General features: G+C 42.8%; 1 protein-coding gene across 1 annotated transcript in view; it reads left to right on the forward strand.

Moving 5' to 3' along the window:
• SMOC1 (SPARC related modular calcium binding 1) overlaps window positions 1-20067 on the forward strand; it is a 159070-nt gene that overhangs the window by 116365 nt on the left and 22638 nt on the right. The window contains exons 6-7 of the mRNA XM_049770435.1: window positions 10173-10229; window positions 12278-12358. Of these exons, the coding sequence (XP_049626392.1) occupies window positions 10173-10229; window positions 12278-12358 (138 nt within the window). The remainder of the gene's footprint in view (window positions 1-10172; window positions 10230-12277; window positions 12359-20067) is intronic.

A 20067-nucleotide genomic window follows, 5' to 3' on the forward strand; every position in this document is an offset into this window, starting at 1 on the left:
ATACAACTGGTATGGTTCTAAAATCTCCCCTCCTAAAAATAAAAAGTAAAGCTACAAAAAATTTTAGAAGAAAACTGTAAGAATCTATAAGTAGATAAACCTTAAATTTTGGTGTCCTGGACCAAAACCTAACCTTTTAATTAAAACGTTGGTTTCTGAAGAATCTTGTTAAAAACAAAAAATCCTCCAGACAGGTACCAATATTTACAAACCACATATCTGACATAGGATTTATATCTAGAATTTGTGGAAAATCTCAAACTCGGCAGTTGAAAAAATACAGTTAAAAATGGGCACAGAAATCAGTGTCAAAAAAGGAGGAAGAGAGGGGGGAGAGAGGGAGAAAGAAAGAGGGAGAGAGGGAGAGAGAGAGAAGGAGGTAAGGAGGGAGAGAGGGAGGGAGGGAGAGAGAGGGAGGGAAAAAGGGAGAGAGAGGGAGAGAGAGAAAGAGAGAGACATGTCTACCTCACACAGACAAGCAGGGGAGAATGCGCAAGGGAAATTGGGGACATTGGTGGTGGAAAATGAGCACTGGGAAGGTTGTATATTGTATGACTGTAACTCAATTATGAACAAAGTTATCTGTGGAAAGAACTGCACTATGAACAACCTTGTGACCACGATGTTTAAATTAAAAAAAAAGTGAGGTAGAAAATAAATGTCAAAAAATAAAATATAGAGGCTGGGGTGATTAAAGATCATGAGCACAAGCACAAATAGGCATTTCACCAAAGTGCATATACAGAGGAAAAATAAACACTCACAAAGCTGTCATGTGGAAATGTAAATTAGAACCATGATAAGTTATCATTATGTGCCTATTAGAAGAGCTAAAAAAATAACAAAAAACCAGTGGTACTACCACATACAGTCAAGCTATGGAAAAACATGATCTTTTATATACTGTAGGTAATATAAATTGATATAGCCACTCTGGAGGTTTCTTCAAAATGAAACAAATAAGCATATGCTTACTTATCTAATTTGGAAATAGAATTCCTGGGAATTTATGTTCCAGAAAAATAAAAAGATATGTCCTCATAGAAACATGGTACACACATGAGCACATTGATTTTTTTCTGGAATAAACCAGAGATAGAAACTATATAAATGTCCTTCAAAGATTAACACAAATGGAGATAGGACCATATCAGTGAATACCACTCCTTTTACAGCAATGTAGAGGAATAAATGGTTGATTTGTGCAGTAAGGACATTTCCAAAGTAAAAAAATTGCGAAAATTCCTATTTCCCATAACTTCATCTGATAAATCATGATTAGAGATGGAGTTTGGTTTGCCAAAGGTTTGGAGGAAATAGAAAGGGAATGTGATAATAGAAGGGTAGTGCAAGGGAAAGTTTTGTGGTGATGGAATTGTTCTGTATTGTGACTAAGGTGACGATGCCATGAATCTCTAAATGAACAAAAGGACATGCCATCTATACTTACACAGACATAGATGATTGCACGTGAAACTGGTAAAATATAAATTGTGAATAAGATTTGTAGGCTTATACCAACATCAATATTTTGATTATGACATTGTACTGTCATGATGTTATTGATAAACTTACAGATTGCCTATGTAATTCTGTTAGCTAAGATTGCTAACTCTAGAGAAAATAGGGAAAGGAATACATGGGATTTTTTTAAAATTATTTCTCCAACACCCTATGGATCTGTAACCATTTCAGAATAACAGCTCCACTGCTGCTCATTCCCTTCTTTCTTATATGCCTCAGTTCTCCCTCTTTCTTTTTCCATTCTGTTCTACCTTTTCACTTGCCTCATGATTTTGCTCTTGTTCAGGCAGATATGGACTTTGAGGATGTGAGGGAACTAATTGCAAACAAGACAGCTTGAAGCAATTGGGTGCTGAAAGGGGATAAAATTACATCTGTGGCATCCCTTCATTAACAATAGTGAAAACCATAGTGTTAAAAAAGAAGAGAGAGAAAGGTAAAGTAAAATGGCTGCCTCAGAGGCAAGTGGAGGAGGGTGGGTGGGAGGGAAACTGGGTGGTGGGAAATGTGCACTGGTGAAGTTTGTTGTAAATTGTATGATTATAATTCAGTCATGAACAACTTTATCTGTGAAAAATAAAAAACAACAAAGCAAAGCAAAACAACTGTATTATGAACTACCTTGTAACCACAGTATTTAAAAATAAAAAGCAGAGTATGTTGGTGTGAGTGTAGCATTTGAATATTTGGAAGCTTTCACTACTAAACAATTTCCACCAAAGTTTCACCTGCTCTGGCAGTTCCAGGTCCATTAAAAAAAAAAAACACAGCTTGAAACTAGTTTTGACTTCTTTAGACATCGAGTGAAAAAGAAAGTAGGCAGGATGAATGTAAAGTGTCAACCTTGCTTTGTTTTTATTTAGGAGGCACACCTGGCAATGCTCTGTAACTGGCTCTGTAACTCAGGAATTAGCAAGGAATTTCCATATGAGGTGCTGGAGAGATAGAGCCCAGGTTGACTGTGTGCAAGGCAAGTGCCCTTCTTGCTGTGCTGTTTATCAAAATCCAAACCTTGCTTTTATTAAGACCCAGAATTCCTGGATGTCTTCTTCTCTCACAGGTCCCCTATATAGCTGAGCAACTCAGGAAATACTGAGGTTGAATAACATGCTTCTTCCTGGCCTGACTCAGACCAAGTTCTTAAGAGATTTTTTTTTTTGCAAGCAGACCCAAGTTGACTGCAGAAGATGCCCAGAATGAGTCATCTCAGCCTCCTCACTGGACTCTCAGGTCACATGCTAAGAGGGGGAGAGTGGTGCTGACGTAAATGTGGTCCCCTCAAAAGCAAGAATGTTCCAGCACTTCTACTAGGCAGTTTATCTCCATGTCTTTCTAAAAGACAACTAACCAATAGCAGCATAAATGAGTTCAAGAGGGAGGGTCATTGGTTAACGAGGAACATGGTTTGGGCAGAGCCCAAGAATTGATGAGGACTTGGAATTTTGAGAGACCTTTTGCATCTCTGGATGGGGGATGGTAGTTTCTTTTGGCCTCATTCTCCAAGGCTCCTCAGTCTCTGAGACCCCAAAAGATGCCATTAATACAGATTCTAACTCTGGCCCCTTTTGACACATGTGCTTTTGAAGGACCTGGAAGAGAAAGCTCTTTGTTTGTGGTCAGAATAAACTCATTGTACACCCAAACAATTAACTCCTCAATGGACTTGCCAGCCCCTTGAAAGAGCCGACCCGACTTCTCTGGACCTCTTGGACTCTATTCAGTTCCTTAAGCACACCAATGTTTTTGGGGTTTTTGTTTGGTTTTGTTTGTTATTCTGAAAAGTCTTTCTCTGAGAATAGTTAGAGCGGATCAACATTGTCCTCCGTCCAGCATTTATCTCCACTTGCCAGCAAATGTCAATCAGGAATCAAAAAGCTAAACAGTGGCGGCTTTGAACAGTGTCATTGGGGGTCGAAGTGACTTCCAGCTGTCTGTGCGTTGGCCAGGCCTTCTCGCAGGCAAGGAATTGTGCTGTCATACAAACCCGCTGTCTGTATAAGCTTACAGGACCCATGCAAAGGCTGCACCTGCAAGGATGGAGCATGCATGGGGGCTGGGAACCTTGGAAAGCCAAACATGTGGCCCTGGGTCTGGGCACTTTCCGCTTCTGTGGATGCCTCTGGGACCTTGGACAAATCACTTACTGGCATTGAGATTCAGTCTCTTTTTTTATCAGCCCATTGACTTCTGCCCCGGCTGGTGGTGAAAATAGAAGAGGAAAGCCCACCTATTAGAAACTTGGAGTGTGACAAACTACAATAATGTTCTTTCTAATGAGGGTGGGAGGGGATAGGGTAGGGTCTTCCCAAATGGTGCTCAGGAGGCCCTGGGATTACTCACAGTAATTTTCTAGCAACTAGGATGGTGGGTCAGAGGTCATCAGGGCCCAGTGATGCAAGGAGGTCTCTGAACTTAGCAATATTCAAGAGGTTTAGTGGTATTGGGCATGGAACCAGGTCAGATACATACTAGATATTTGCACCAACTGCTGTACTGTCTGCTAAGTCCCATAATGTTCTTTGTTTGTTTGTTTGTTTTTGGGCTACACCTGGTGGCACTCAGGGGTTACTCCTGGGCTCTGTGCTCAGAAATCGATCCTGGCAGGCTCATGGGACCATTTGGGATGTTGGATTCGAACCTGGGTTTGTCCTGGGTTGCCACATGCAAGGCAAATGCCCTATCGCTGTGCTATAGCTCTGCTCCCCTCCATAATGTTCTTTTTTCCCCCATAACGTTCTTATGGTTGTTGATCATGACACCATCTGTGAGAAATTCTCTTGGTTGACCTAATTAATTTTAAATGAAATTTGCTTTTTTTTTTTTTTTTACACATTTACTTATTTTTCCCTGTATGAAAAACAGTAGCCTTTGAATAGACTTTTTTTCAGCATTTTTCCTCTTTTCATTGGGTGGGGAAATAATTTGGAATTAAAGTGAAATGAAGTCTTATTACTTATGATCCGAAAGAATCACCAGGAATAGGTATCAGACAACAAATCAACCTTGTATATGCGTAGAAACTGAGACTCAGAAATGTACATAGATATTTACACACATATGCATAGATATTGTTTAAATATAAGTAAAACTGCCCCAGATTAAAAATTGTTCAGATCATCAAGCTGATGGTTTCTCTGGCAGATGACTTTGGCATTGCTCCACCTTTAATTTTAATAGTGTTAATAAAGTATAATCACACAGCATAAAACCTGCCCATGATAATATATACTTGAGTGAATTTAATGCATTCTTAAAATTTTATTTTATTTTCTTGAAACCATTGTGATTTACAAAGTCCTTCATAGTTAGATTTTAGACATACAATAAATCTGGGCCAATCCCACCACCAGTGTTGACCTTCCTCCACCTATGTTCCCAGAGTGCATCCTCTACCACCATCTTTTGTCCCCTGTTGCAAGTCAGCCCCTGAAGAGGTTGACTGATGGAGGGATGGAGGATGAGGCCTTTCTCTTCCAGCTCGGAGCACGCATCTGCCACCCTGTCTAGCCAACGGTTCTGACGTGAAACGGTGGGTAAACAGCTCGCAGACAGTCAGGCTCGTGGAAATATTCGCTTTATTCGGTGGACAAGACTGAAGTCCAAAGACTCAGCTTCAGTTCCAGCCAAAAAGCCTCGGCCTTCCACAGACCCTTGTTTTTATCCCCCAGAGTCAGGTACCACCCAATGGTGGGATCAGATACCACTCAATGGTGGAAGCAGAATCAGGTACTACCCTAGGGTGGGGACAGAATGCCAGGTCACACCCTAGGGTAGGGCACAATCACCAATCAGTTTAGAGTGAGTAACATAGTAATCCCCCAAAATATTTACATACACAACAGTCCCCTGGCCTGCCAGAATAACAGGCCCATTTTAAGTTTATATCCTTTTTGTTTGTTTGTTTGTTTGTTTGTTTGTTTTTGGGCCACACCCGTTTGACGCTCAGGGGTTACTCCTGGCTATGCGCTCAGAAATCGCTCCTGGCTTGGGTGGGACCATATGGGACTCCAGAGGATCGAACCGAGGTCAGTCCTAAGCTAGCACTTGCAAGGCAGACACCTTACCTCTAGCGCCACCTTCCCGGCCCCAAGTTTATATTCTTAAAGTTTGGATTTCTTGATTATATTGTTGTTGATTTTGGCTTGGGTATTTAGTCCTGTATTTTTTTTTTTTATCTCCACCAATGCACCTGAGACCTGAATTTCGTCCATTTAATTATTTGTGGTGCCACCATTACTAGAGAACATTTCCATCATCTTAGAGAGAGAAAGCTTGTGCCTATTTGCAAATCTACCCCACTCCCCCCTCGCCCCAACCCAAGGTGACCACACATCTGCTTTCTGTCTATAATTTCTGTTAGACAGCTCATATAAATGGAGTCATGTAATGTGTACTATTTGTTCATGTCTTCTTTCATTTAGTACTTTAGGAGTTTCATCTGTATTGTCAGATGATAGTACTTAATTTCTTTTAATTGCTGGATGAATAACGTTTGATTTGTGGATAGGTAACGATTTGTTTATCTATTTATCAATTGACAAACACTTAGTTTTCTTCCAGTTTGAGGCTACCATAAATAAAGTTGCTGTGATTAATTATATAAGCATGTCAACTTTGAGTGGACATGTTTTCATTTCTCTTGGATAGATTCCCAGGAGTGGAATTTCTGGGTTGAGTGGTAAATTTATGCTTAACTTTCTAAAGAAAGGGCCAAACTCTTTTCAAAAGTGGCTACTCAATTTTTCATTTCTACCAGTAACAAATGAGAGTTTCCATTTCTCCATATTCCTGCCAACACTTGGTGTGGTCTTTTTGTAAAAAAAAAAAAAAGAAAGAAAGAAAAGAGAGGAGAAGAAAAAGGCTACTATAAAGGGAAGGCAATGATGGCTCATTGTAGTATTACTTTGTGTTCTTCTAGGTAATGATCTGGAATGCTTTTGGCTGTATTTATTAGCTGCCTATGCAACTCATTTGGTAGAATGCTGACTAAAACAGCTTGCCATATAAATATCAGGTTGTCTTTTTACAGAGATCTAAGATTTGCTTTACTTTTCACTTAGGATCTTTGATAGAATTGTAATTCTGCAGTCCCACTGCTTTGTCTCTTTTAAGAGCCTCTATGACAATGACAGTTGAAAATGATCATTGTACAAGAATTGGGTGATGAAAGGAGGTAAAATGCTATATGTGATGCCCCTTCAGTAACAATATTCTGAACCACAGTATCTTAAAGGATAAAAAGGAAGAGAAAGAGAGAAAAAGAAGAAGAAGAAAGTCTGCAGGGCAGAGAATACAGGGAGAGGGAGGAGGGAAACTGAGGGCATTGGTGGCTGGAAATGTGCACTGTTGAAAGGATGGTGTTGGAACATTGTATGACTGAAACTTAATCATGAGCAACTTTTTAACTGTATATGTCACTCTCTCAATTAAAAAAATTAATTTTTAAAAGATCCCTTTACTACCTCTGATTCCCCACAGTGAGTTCTGAAAGCAAGCAGGCAGGCACTTTTGTTTCATAGATGTCACTCCTCAGAGAAGAAAAATGAAGAGTTCAAGTTACCCCCACTTATAAGATGTAAAATTATGCCCTAGGGGGTGGGAAGAGGTTAGAGCACCTGTGGGGATGGTTTTTTTTTTCTGTCCCCAGAGTGGTGTATGGGGTGGCTGCCATGAAGCAGAACCATGTGGACCTTGGAGCTTAGCCTGGGGGCCCTTGTTAGTAGAAGGGGACGCTTGTTTGCCAGCTTGGAAGCTGGCAGCCCAGGTGTCCGGAGATGATGGGCAAAGGGTGCTATTGGCTTTGGCCTGGTTCCCCTCTTCTGGGCATGCTGAGTGTCACAGGTGGCTCTCCTGGCACTCCCTGTCTTTTCTCGCTTCATAAAGATTCTGCCCTCAGGTCTCTCCAAGCAGTGCAGCCGGGTGGCTCTTCACCCGTGGTGACCCACCCGCTGAAGGATGATTCACTTTCTACACTTTCTGGGTCTCCTGCGGAGATCAGTTGGTCTTGATCACTGAACCAGCTAGGCAGTCCCACACTCCCCTCTGTGGGACTATGGGAGAAAGTGGCAGCATGTTTCTCCTGCTCCAGGGAGAGAGTCAGACCTTAGAATTTGGAGGCACTTTAACCAAATATTAAAAATAGTTCATGTGCCATTTTCCACTTGGGTTCTAACTGTTGGTCTTTTCCGGTCGGGATGTTGGGTTTCCTTTCCCCTTGTTCCTCTAGAAGACTTCTAAAATGAAAGCACTTTGCTCAAAGGGGGCCAATCACTGAGCTATTTAGACTGTAAACTTTGCAGCCAGTGAGAACAACCAATTGTACATTGCAGTTGCCAAAAGTCTTTCCTCCATGGCTCGAGGAGTTCAATAGAGAGAGGTGTTAATAGAGCCAGGGGAAGTGATGCTGTTTAAGACATGACATTGTGGGGCTCTGTTCTCTCCACAGAATGTGTTTATTCTCCCTTAGTGATTTCCAGATCAAACTTACCAGGTTTGGCATCAGTAGGTGCCTGGTCAGGGCTCTGGTTGGAGGCAAATAAAACATCCACTGTAGTGGCTCCTGCCTTCCTGCTATGTCATCTCCTTGGATAAGGACAACCAAGGCTCCTCTTCATGAGAGCCAGGTCTGGGTGTCAGCACCTGAGAATCATTGTGGAATCAGGTGTCACACAACTGGCAATGCTGGCCTTAGTCTCTACGTGGGTGAAGAGTCCCTCAACTCTCTAATTATGAACCCAAGTTCAGGGCAGTTGGCTAAAGAAAGGGAGTGGGACCCTGTTCTTTCTATCCCCACCCTCATGATGCAGAAAAGTCATGAAGGTTCCGGGAGCTTTTCCTAGCTCATTGTTATGAATATAATCTGACTGTCATCATGGAATGATTGGAAAATTTAAATTCTCTGTAATGCTTGGAGAATAATCATATAGATCTCAGTTTTCAAAGACCTCTGGGACCTTGGAAGAAAGGGATGGTATAATCATCAAATTCCCTGAGCCCAGGGTACAATTCTCCCCTCCTGACATTGAAGGCAGAAATAGAAAAAATTGCAAAAGATATTCTCCATGCAACAAAGATAGTTTCACCCATGAGGTAAGATTGAATTTTGTGAGAGCATCAGATACTGTGCTCTTTATGCACATCAAGTGAAGGTATACTTCCCATATGCAGATAAATAGAGCATATCTTTGCAATTAAAATGTCATTAGAATGATTGTTCAATAAAATAAAATGTCTGAAAATGCTCTGTAGGTGGGTGGTACTGAAAAACAAGTTGAGATACACTGCTCTCAGCTAAGGTTGGGTGGCAGGTCTTGACGGAAATACTTCAGAATCCTGAAAGGAGAATCAGGTTTGCTTCGATTCCTGACCTGCAGAAGCAATAGCTCTGTGGAGAATTGCCAGTATTAAAGGAAGAGAAATATTAGGACTTTGTTCCTGAGAACCCCTTGTTTTATCTTCCAGAATTAGAAATCCAAGAGCCCCAGGGCCGCAGAGATAGTACAGCTGGTAAGGTGCTTGTTTTGCATGTGACTGACCGGGTTCAATCCCTGGCATCCCACATGGTGTCTCGAACACACCAGAAGTGATTCTTCAGGGCAAGGCCAAGAGTAACCCCTGAACATACTAGTTGTGACCAAATATAAAACAAAGAAAATCCCAAAACAAAGCCTCAGAGACTTACCTTGTCATGTCCCCTCCCAATCTATGTTCCTACACCTCTGCCTGTGAATTAGAAGTATGCTGTGCTGTTTCTGAGCTAAATGGATTCAATATCCCCAATCCTCCACAGTTCCATGAGCCAGCCACAGGCTGCTTTCACATTTTTCCCCCCTTTGTTGCATTCACTCCAGGATCACTCCTGGCAGAGCTCAGGGCAGCATATGGGGAATCCATAAATTTAACCCTGGTCAACTGCATTTAAGGCAAGCACTCTCCATGCTGTATAATCGCTCTGTCCCCGTCCCCCCCCCCCCCATCCCACACACACATACACACATCAATTTTTAAGAGGACGACGAGAAAATGGCAGAATTTTGGAAGAGAGCAGTGGCACCATCATCTCATCTTTAACAGGTTGATTGATACCTGCCCTGTAATTTGTGTCGATTAAACTGCATTCAAGTGTGAGCTACGCCAGTGCGCACACCAGCGTCACTGTGCTAACTTTTTTGATAAGGGCCACTGTGGGGGGATAATGGCCTGCTGCCTTTTGCAGAAGGGCAGAAAGGACCCAGGGACTTTAACAATTTGATGCCACACATGTGCCACCCTTATCCTCAAATGTCAGGCCAGAACTCAGTGTTGCTGGGAAAGGCATTGCTCTTGGCTTCCCACAGGGAGGGTAGTAGTGGGGAGAAGGCTTGTGCCAAGTCAGGCCAGCTGAGCTCCCTTCCGCCCTCCTGGGGCTGGACAGCACATATGTGGGTTTCTCTTCCTGTGGGGGATCTCTCTGTGACTCTCTTTCTACTTGTTCTTTATCGCTTCCCTTCCTCATTTTTCTCTCTTTCTCTTTCTCCAGTCCCAGTACTCTTTTCTGGGACTCGGCCGGGCCATGTGCAAACCCCAACCATTCAACAGTGCTGGAGAGTAGATAGTATTTACCTCAATAATGGTAGTTTCTTTTCGATTCTTTTTAACCCTCAATTCAGATGACGGGTCTAAGCCGACACCTACGGTGGAAACTCAGCCGGTATTCGACGGAGATGGTAAGCTCAAACATGCAGCATTTCCGACTGCCCATTTTCGCCCACTTTAGATCTAGGGAAAGTCTTTCCTTCGGTTGTTTGTTTAAGCTTCATTATTATTTTCTCTATCTATAATGTAAGTTTTTTTTTCCAGTTTAAGTGGGGTTGTTTTAACCTTTATAAAAACGATGGTCTTCCCAGGAACTGGTTCACTCTCCCCTTTTGGAAAGGTCCCTCTGTTCTCCCCAGGATTCCTGCTTGACTGCTGATGTCCAACAATAACACAGCCTGGATGGACCCTTCAAGCTGCCAAGATCAAGGAGCCCAGACTGACAAAGACAGTCAGGCGGGTGGTGTTCTTTTGGCAAATGAGTTAGCATTGCTCCTGCGCCTGCTCTTTGTGGGCAAAGAATCAGCCACACTGGCGAAAAAGAGGGAAATAAGTCAAATTAAATTCTTTGTTCTCTATGAAAGCGCTCTCAGTGTTAATTACATGGCATCCATTTTTGGCATAAATAACTTGTATGGAGAAAAAGAGATAATAGGTAACTGGTGAGATAGTATGGCAGGTAGGGTACTTGCCTTGCATGCACTGACCTCAGTTTGATTCCCAGTACCATATATGGTCTCCTCCGGATCACCAGGAGTGATCCCTGAACATAGAACCGGGACTAAGCCCTAAGCATAGCCAGGTGTGGCTCAGCACCATCCCACACCCCCCAAAAAAGATGAAAAAAATAAATAAATATGGCCTGAAAAACCACCTTGTGAATAGATGGTACTTAAGCCAGATCCTGAATGTGAACCAGGGTATTCAGGTCCGGTAGATGTGGACCTTGGAGATGAGATGATGGAGAGGAGGTAGAGTGGGAAAAGTAGTAAGAAAGAAACCAGGAAAATTGAATCAAGGCAGTTGGAGAGGGAAAAGTCTAGGTCAAGAGAAATTGTGATGGCTGCTGGCAAAATGGAGGATAGATCTCCCCGGAGATGTGAGTAGTGTCCAGGAAGATCATAGAATGCAGAAGCTTACCCTGCATTCTTCAGTGTGTTTTGCTTAGTAAGTACTCCATTCCCAGTGGGAAGATCAGGAAGCTTGGAGCAGAATTCAGTTTGTAGAAAGTCTAACAAAGATGTACTGCCAAGCCATAGACAGCTCTCAGCTGTGTATCCAGGCCTGGATCATGAGACATAATCTGTTCTATAAGATTATGCCACTGACTGGGCATTGTGATGAAGGGGGTTCCAGGCACAGGCCCATATCTAGAGAGAAGGATTGAAATATCACATATCTTCTGCAACTGATCCTTTTCTGAAACTAATGTTCATGCCTAGAAGTTTAAATATCTCTGTGATTTACTAAGGTCCTGGATCATTGGGGATCAGGAGGGCAATACCCTTTCTAAAGATCTTGCCCCTCTTTTGTGTGTCCAGGTCATTCCAGATTTTTATCACATGGCCTCTGTGAGACTCAAGTCTCGGAGAGCCAATGGGCTTCCAAAACTCTTAGGATGGAAGGAAGCAGTGGGAAATGCTGAGAAACAGAGTCAAAACACACCGCAGAGCCTTTACTTTCTTTTCCATGTGGACCAGAATTTTAGCAAGCTGAAATCTGTGGTGGCTCAGTCATTTCCTCCAAAATGGTCACTGTGGTTTATTTGGCATTGAGTCGTTAATTTATTCCCTTTAAATCTTCTTCCAGGGAAGCAGCTGAGAGAGTTGGCTTGGCCCATGATCTTTGCCTCCCGGGATAATATTTTTATTCCTGGATGGAGCAGTTCAGTACTGGGCTCTGACCACTCTGCCTCTTGGTGTGCAGGGCCTTGTTGACACCAAAAAGTAGTTGGGCGTTGGGTGGTTTCAGTGAAAGAGATGGAGGGTGTTGGAACAAAGTGGACATGAATTGAGGGAGAGTCCATATCATATCATATATCATATATGTCCTTACATATACATATCATATATGTCTCAGGCTTCTCAACAAACTTTTGAAAGTGTCTAGGAGTTAAGCGCCAAGTTATGTTTTTTGCCTAGACTTTATTTTTGTTCTTTCCTTCTTTTTTTATCCCCAGAAATCACAGCTCCTACTCTATGGATTAAACACTTGGTAATCAAGGACTCCAAACTGAACAGCACCAATGTGAGAAATTCAGGTAAGTAATGGCTTTATTTATTTATTTATTTATTTATTTATTTATTTATTTATTTATTTATTATAAATAATGGACATGAATCCAGTGGCTGCACCATGAATACTCACTCTACAGGCTTGAGAAAGTTACTTAACCTGTCTGGTCTTCATTTTCTATAGCCCTAAAATGAGGTCTGATGACTTAACACCTTCCAACTTTAATTTTTTTCTCATGACTAGCTCCATAATTTTTTTTTAATTTCCCTTTCTTTTAGAGAAGGGGAATAGGGGCAGGGAAGAAGGGTGGGAGGCAGGGGAGAGAGAAGGTGGAGAGGGGCGGGGAGTAGGGGAGAAAGGTAGGGGAGAGGGGTAGAGAGGCAGAGAAGAGGGGTGAAGAGGCAGGGGCGAAAAGAAGGGAAGCAGGGCTAAGGACCAAAGTTGGGGGGGGGGGAGGCAGAGGAGAGAGAGAGAGAGATGAACAGGAGTGGGAGACAAAAGAGAAGGGGAGGGGAGAGGGATGGGAAGGCAGGGGAGAGGGGTGGAGAGCAATAATCTTTTTTTTTTTTTGAGTAAATGATCTTTTTAGCTAAAAAAAACTTTTGACCTGGGGTTGGGGGTGTGGATTACATGGTGGTGCACCTGCCTTGTATATATAAGGCCCTAGCTGGGAATAATGACATGTCTGACACTTCTGGACCCCACACCATGAGGTGTGGCCCCTGCTATGACTAAGAAGGAAAAGCAGAGGCTGGAGTGATAATAGGGCATTTGCCTTGCACACATCCAACTTGGGTTTGATCCCCAGGATCACCAAGGATCTCCCAAGCCCACAAGAAGTGACTTCTGATCTGAGTCAAGAGTAATCTCTAACAATCATCAGGTGTGGCTGAAACAAATAAACCAAACCAAACACCTGTTTTAATGTTTGAATTTACTTTCTATATACTATACAGAAGAATTTTTAAAGAATTATTGAACACAGAAACATATGACTTCAAGACTCCTGACTCCTAGTTCTTCAGTGTATTTTGATGGCTCTTTATAGCTGCTTGCTGTCATGTCTTTTTTGTTCAACCTCAGCCAGCAGGGTCCTGTGAATACTCAAGTTTGGTACTGGCTAGATTCTTTATATTAAGGGGATTCTTTTTGAAGAGTCATCCTATTTATAAGACTTATTTGTAGTTTATTTACTATAAATGAAGACAAAAGTCAAAAATATTTTTTTTATCAGAAAAATGTCTCACAGACCCAATCCGCATCTTTCTTTGGGTTGATAGTTTTTCCAATATGACTTCACTATGATAAATGGGCCTTGACATACTTTATGCCTGCCTGGTAGTTAAATTTTGCCACCACCTTTTCTTCCCTTGTAGAGAGGAAAATGTGTCCACTAGAGATAAGTCCTCTCAACTGGCAGGCTGAGTCTCATGTGAGGGTTGATGATGAGTGTGTTGTCCTTGCCCCCTCCAAGTTTATCGAGGCCAGCTCAGTCCTCAAAGTGATAGTGTGGGGACTTGAGAGAGCCTGTGTGATTGAGCCTTTGTGCTGAATCCAAACAGCCTTTCAAATGGATGAATTCTTTTCTGTGGGTGAGGATGATTGCCAAACAGGCCTGAGTCCCCATTTGAATTAAAGTCTACAAGTTGGGAGAGGCTTGGGAGGATGGAGTGAGAATAAAATTATGTGGACAAATTCCTGTGGGTCAGTCTTGAACAATGTTGTGTGGAGGTTAAAGCTCAGTCATCAGGATCAGAAAAACTGATCCTGGTTGGCTTTCTGACTCCACTTAATGACACTCAATTTCCTCAGATAACACATCCTCCATGATCATTGGGGATACTGATCTCTGAAGGACAGTGATCAATCAGAAACTGTGACAGTGTCTATAGGTTCTTAAAGGGTATCTGGCTAAGTTATAACAGTACATCAGTACACATATTTATCTCCTTCATCATCATCATCATTATTGTCAGGAAAGTGGGAGTATAACAGTTATTATAGTGAGAATTCTTCAACTGAGAAAGAATTTGTGACTGTTAACCTAAGGGTGTGGGAATCTATCAGGACATTTGTAAGAACATTCTTCTACTCCCGCCTCCCTGCTTGGCAAAAGTGAGACATAGTTTTGGTGTCTGTACTATCTGGTTTCCCCATCCATTCATCACCAAATCTTTGAACTCCTAACAGATTTGTAAGCCCGAGTGTGCAAATTAGTTCTCATTCTGTTATCAAGTTTGATTCATTTAAGGGGAAACTCTGAACTCGTAACAGCACCTTGACACTAATTTGACACTTAGCGATTGTTTCCCTGAATTTCCTTTTTCATCTGTCACTGGTTGATTCCTCTTCTTCCCCTCTATTCTGCAAGACAAGGGCTTCATAGCTAGTCTTTTCTATCTCTTAGTGTCTAATTCCATGTGTTTGATTGCTTAAAGAGAAAAGATTAGCATATTCCTCATTATCAGTAAAATTAGAATCCTCCCTGTCATCGCTGTTCCTCCGTGTCACAGCCTGCAGAATTTTACACGGACGACCTCATCCTCACCCTCTCTGTCACTGACATAAGTATTTCTAGTGTCCTCATTTCATAGATGAAGATTTGGCAGGAAAGAGGTGGGAGTGACATCCTAGTCAGAAATTTTAAGTGATGGGGCCAGAGAGGCTCGTGCTTGGGAATGAAACGACTGTCTGGTTGAGCTGTGGGGGTTGGGAAGGAGATGTTGTTCATTCCTAGTAGTGATTTAGAGATTGTATGTAATGCTGGAGATCAATTGGGGTTAGCTTCTTATAAAGCATAGCTTTAGCCTGTGTCTGTCTCTCTAACCCTGGACTGTTTTCTGTGTGCTTCCAGTGCGATGTTAAATAGTTGGTGGTGTTTGCTATCATCTGAGTCCTTTTGTTCTCCATTTTTACCTCTCCTCTTTACTTTCCAACTAGATGAGTGTATTCACAGTGGGAGAATACCTCTACTCAGCTACCTTCACACGTGTGTGTGTGTGTGTGTGTGTGTGTGTGTGTGTGTGTGTGTGTGTGTGATGGGAGGGGGCTTGCCACCTGGCTACTTTTCCCTAGTTGACCCCAATTAGGTCTACAAGGTTATGGTGTAAACTTTTTGTGTATTGCATGATAATTGGATGAAGAGACTGACACCAGTGTTAAAGATCAGAGTTTGATACCTATGGGGCAACCTAATAAATTGGGAGACTTTCTTTGTCTGGGCCAAAGGGTCATATTCACTGAGGGGTCCTCTATCATTTTCTGGAACTTTACATAAAAGATCAGGTGTCATAAAGGCATGTATGGCCGCCTGCATTTTTTTTTTTTTGGCAAAAAAGTTGTATCGGACAACAGCCATACCCATTTAAAAAAATGTATGTTCTGTGACTATTTTCATGCATAGTGGTAGAGCTAAACAGTTGTAACCAAGATGGTCTGGCCTTCCTTGCAAAACCAAAATATTTATTATCTGAGCCTTGACAGGAAAAGAATTCCTTGCTGTGGGCAGTGAAGGTAGCAATGGGGGGATCCTCAGGGTGTATGTGATGGTGGTAGTGGGGATGTCTTTCTCAAGTATCTTGGGCATCTCTCCTGGATCAGTCAGAAGTAAGGCATATTTCCAAATAAGAGTCCCATTAGCCCAGGAGTTCTATTGATCCTACTGCCCAGACTCCACGGGCATTGGCAGTTTTCCTGATACCACTTTCACAGATGGGCTCCCAAGGAAGGCTTCTGAGTTTTCTCTTTACCAGCAGCAGGTGGGTTGGGAAGCTTTTGCAAATAGAATTAAGTCAATTAATGGTCCTAGGAAGGGCTTTGGTATAGCCTTGTCTTCCTAGCAAGAAGCTGAGTCACCTTTCCCAAGTGTTGATTTCCTTCTGTGTAGAGCTTAATTGTTAGTGCCTTGAAGAACTTTCCTGAAGATTTCACTCTCTGGCTAAAGTACCAACACGTAGTAGATTGCCATAAATGATTAGAAGTACAAAGGCACTTTTGGTGACCGGTCTCTCTGTAGTGTTTTCACCACTTTACCGTTGGGGCCTCTGGTGTGATGAGAAGGCAGATGAACTTTGAAGATAACTTGTGTCTGACCAGCAATGGGCCCCCTGGGTTCAGCTCCTTGAGAGCTTTCTATTAGTGCCAGAAGAAAGATTCTGGGATCAGGGGAATGTGAGTCTGTGACTTTGGGGTTTTATGCTGCACACTGAGAAGCTGTCTGGGTGAGAACTTGTCTCCTGAACTCTCTCCTTCAGAGGCAAAAAGGCCATCCCCATTTCTTTTACACCCCAAATACCCTTCTTTCACACTCAGACCCTGTGACGCCAGGTTTGTTTTCTGGCCTGGGGACTGTTGATGTTGGAAGGGTTCCACTGGGCAGCTGAGGTTTTGCAATAACATGACACACGCCTACAGACGTGTCCCGTCTCCCTCTCCCCTCCTGGAGCATTTGCTCCTTGTCTGAAGGCGCAGTCACGTGTTCCCCATGGCCTGTGTTGCCTGTGAAGTCCTTAGCAGTTTCCCAGCTGGTGGGTTTGGATCTCAATATCAGAGGTTCATACAAGTGACCACCCCATTTTTAATCAGGTGCTCCAGCTGAGTTCTTTATATCAGGGGCTGGATACCAAGAAGGTTTTTCAGGTAACTGGAATAAAAATATTTAAAAAAAACACACCTTAGGGGGCCAGAGAGATAGTACAGAGAATAAGGCACATGCCATACATATATGACAGATTTGGGTTTAATCTCCAGAACCATATATGTTCTGTCTGTACTCCAACAGAAATGATCTCTAAGTATAGCTATGTGTAACCCCCCCAAAAAAAAACAAGAGAAAATAGTCTTTATTAAATAGAGAAGAATGATGAAAGAAATGGAAATAAGGGGCAAGAGCAATAGCACAGCGGAAGGGTATTTGCCTTTCATGTGGCTGACTGATCCAAGATGGACCTCGATTTGATCCCTGGATCAAATGGTCCTCCAAGCCAGAAGCAATTTCTGAGCACATAGCCAGGAGTAACTCCATGAGCATCACTGGATGTGGCCCCCTCAAAAAAGCTTTAGGGGCCCAGAGAGAGAATAAAGCACTTGCCTTACACATACATGACTGATTTGAGTTTGATCTCCAGAACCATATATGTTCCGCCTGTACTCCAACAAGAATGATCTTTAAGTGTAGCTAAGTGTGACCCAAAACCCCCCAAAGAAAACAATCTTTATTAAATAGAGTAGTAGAATGATCAAAGAAATGGAAAAAAATTGAATTCCTCTCAAATCTTCATCTCATGTTTGCTTCTATGTGCAAACATTAACACAAAAAGACTTTATTGATACCACAGTTATAGAGGCAGGAGAGCTATCATAGCTGTCAGGGTGTATGGGAAACTTAGTTCAAATCTTGGCCCCATGAGGATCTCCAAGTATAAATGGGTGTTGATATGGAGACCCCCTCAGCATCACCAATCCTCAACCTTGGCCTGAACCACTGGGCCCAGTGGCCAAATATCATTGGGAGTTGCCCCCAGGCCCTGAGTACCACTTACCACCCTGGTCCCTCCCCAAAAGTATCCGACAGCTGTGATTTATAAGTTGCTTTCCCCCTTGAATGATGAAATTCTGTGCTTTCTGCTCTGGGAAAATGCAATCTCAGGAATGTGCTGGTGAGACTTAACTCTGCTGTCTGTGCATTAGGGTGTTACAGGGGCACAGAACCCTTCCCCTTTGTCCAGTGGGTTCTCTCCTGCAGTATTGGAGGGTTATTTGATTTTCCAGCCTCCTTCTTGGCCTCTTTCTTTCCTTTCGGACATCTTTGCTATGTAATTTATTTCCTGATCTGACCTTGGGCTTCTAGAACCTGGCCTTATGGCTAGAGGTACAAAGTCCTGAGCCCTTCCTCCCCATCTCTCCCACCTGACCAACCAGTCACTGTGATCAGAAGCCAAGACACAACCATTGAGAGGCCATAGCAGAAATATGCTGCTACTGAAAACTAGCCCTGACTCTTATATCCTAACACAACATCCACTGACCAGACTAGTCAGTTGTGTGCCTCTCTCCATCCTTTCCTGCATAAACTGCACCTCTACACCATTTTTCAGCTCGACCTCCCCAAGGAAAGGTCCAGCCAGAAAGATAATTTTCTCAGCTTTGGGGTCACTGAGACAACTGCACTGCCTGGCTGGATCCTTGCTCCCCCTCACACACACACACACACACACACACACACACACACACACACACACACACACACACACACACACACACACACTCTGGGCTTGCCCAGAAACCACAGCTGATGTAATGACCTGAGGCCTGGAAAAATAAACAGCTCTCAGGGAAAGCAGCGGTAGCTGTTGTACGCAAATACCCCACAGCCACCTGGAGTCCTGCACATGACGTGATTGGAAGGAAGAATGAGTAATTCACTAACGTTAGCAGCCCAGCGGGTCTGGACTTGTGTGCCTTTAAAATATCCATATAAAAAATAAGCCTTGGGTGTTTATTCTATAACTGGCCTTCTGGATGTCTGCCCATCTGTCTTAGGCAGGTGTCTTGGTCCATTGTGGCCAGTAGAAAGGATATGGGATAGGGATGGGGGTAGGGGTCTTTACTGGGATTTTCTGTGGGACAGTGTTTTGAGTTTTCCTTTTGCTTTGAGGCACTATTCATATGTGGAAGGCCAAAGAGCTTGGCCCCCATCTCCATTTTTACTCTGCATGTTTTCATATGAGCTTTGGCAATTGCCTTGTCCCTTCCTTGCACATCGTCCCCTTATCAACCTGAGAGCATCTGGTAGAGGTGTGTTTAGCATGTGACCCAGAATCTAGAACTTGCTTGACCAGCAAGTGTGTTTCTATAGTTAAGTGTCTGCGCCTTTTGGTCAAGTTTCCTTTTGGCTTCTGCTGCTGTAATGGGAATCAAAGGTGCCACCAAGGTTGGTGATTGGTTCCTTCCGGTTTGCTAGAAAACAGATATGATTTGAACTGTTTGCTGTTCTTGTCAAATGACTTTGCAAGTAGATAGGATATGTGTATGCATATACATGTGTATGTATATATATATATATACACACACACACACACATATATATATATAGTTTACACACCCATGTGTTGTTAGTGTTTGCAGAGGGTAAATGTAAAGTTAGGAGTTGGTTTTGACTAATTAAAAACCACCCCTTCCCTTTGCCTGCTTGGTCTATGTCCACTCCTTCCTCTTTGTGTGGCTCTTGTCCTTAAATAACAGAGCTCGTCTGGTAATGGCAACCCAAGTGACCTAGAAAAACATAGTCAATGGTTACCACTGCTCAGACCCTGTCAATGCAAAACACTGAGATATCTGTGAGTCTTTAGGGCAGAAGAGTCATCACGTTCTTTGACTGGGCATAAGTCCTCAGACAGTATTTGCACAAATCTGAGTAACTGTGAGTCAGTGATGTTTTGGGGGCTCATTTCTTCAAAGCACATCCATCCTTTCAGAGAACAGTCCTGACCAGGAGCCATAGCTTCTGGAATATGAGTCTTCTTCTCCTCTATGCCCCAGGAAGTGAGTTTCTGTCTGTGGAGGAAGAGAACAGGGGGGAGGGATGGCTATCAGACATGGCCATTTTCGGGTCCAGAGACTCATTGTGTAGCACTTGGATTCATTTGTAACTTCTTCCTCTCCTGTGACATTTTCTCCTAGCATCATGCCAAGTACCTGCACCCACAGCAGATATATCTGAGTTTGTGTGCTTAG

Source organism: Suncus etruscus, chromosome 3 (assembly GCF_024139225.1).
Source record: "Suncus etruscus isolate mSunEtr1 chromosome 3, mSunEtr1.pri.cur, whole genome shotgun sequence".
In the NCBI taxonomy this organism is placed as follows: domain Eukaryota; kingdom Metazoa; phylum Chordata; class Mammalia; order Eulipotyphla; family Soricidae; genus Suncus; species Suncus etruscus.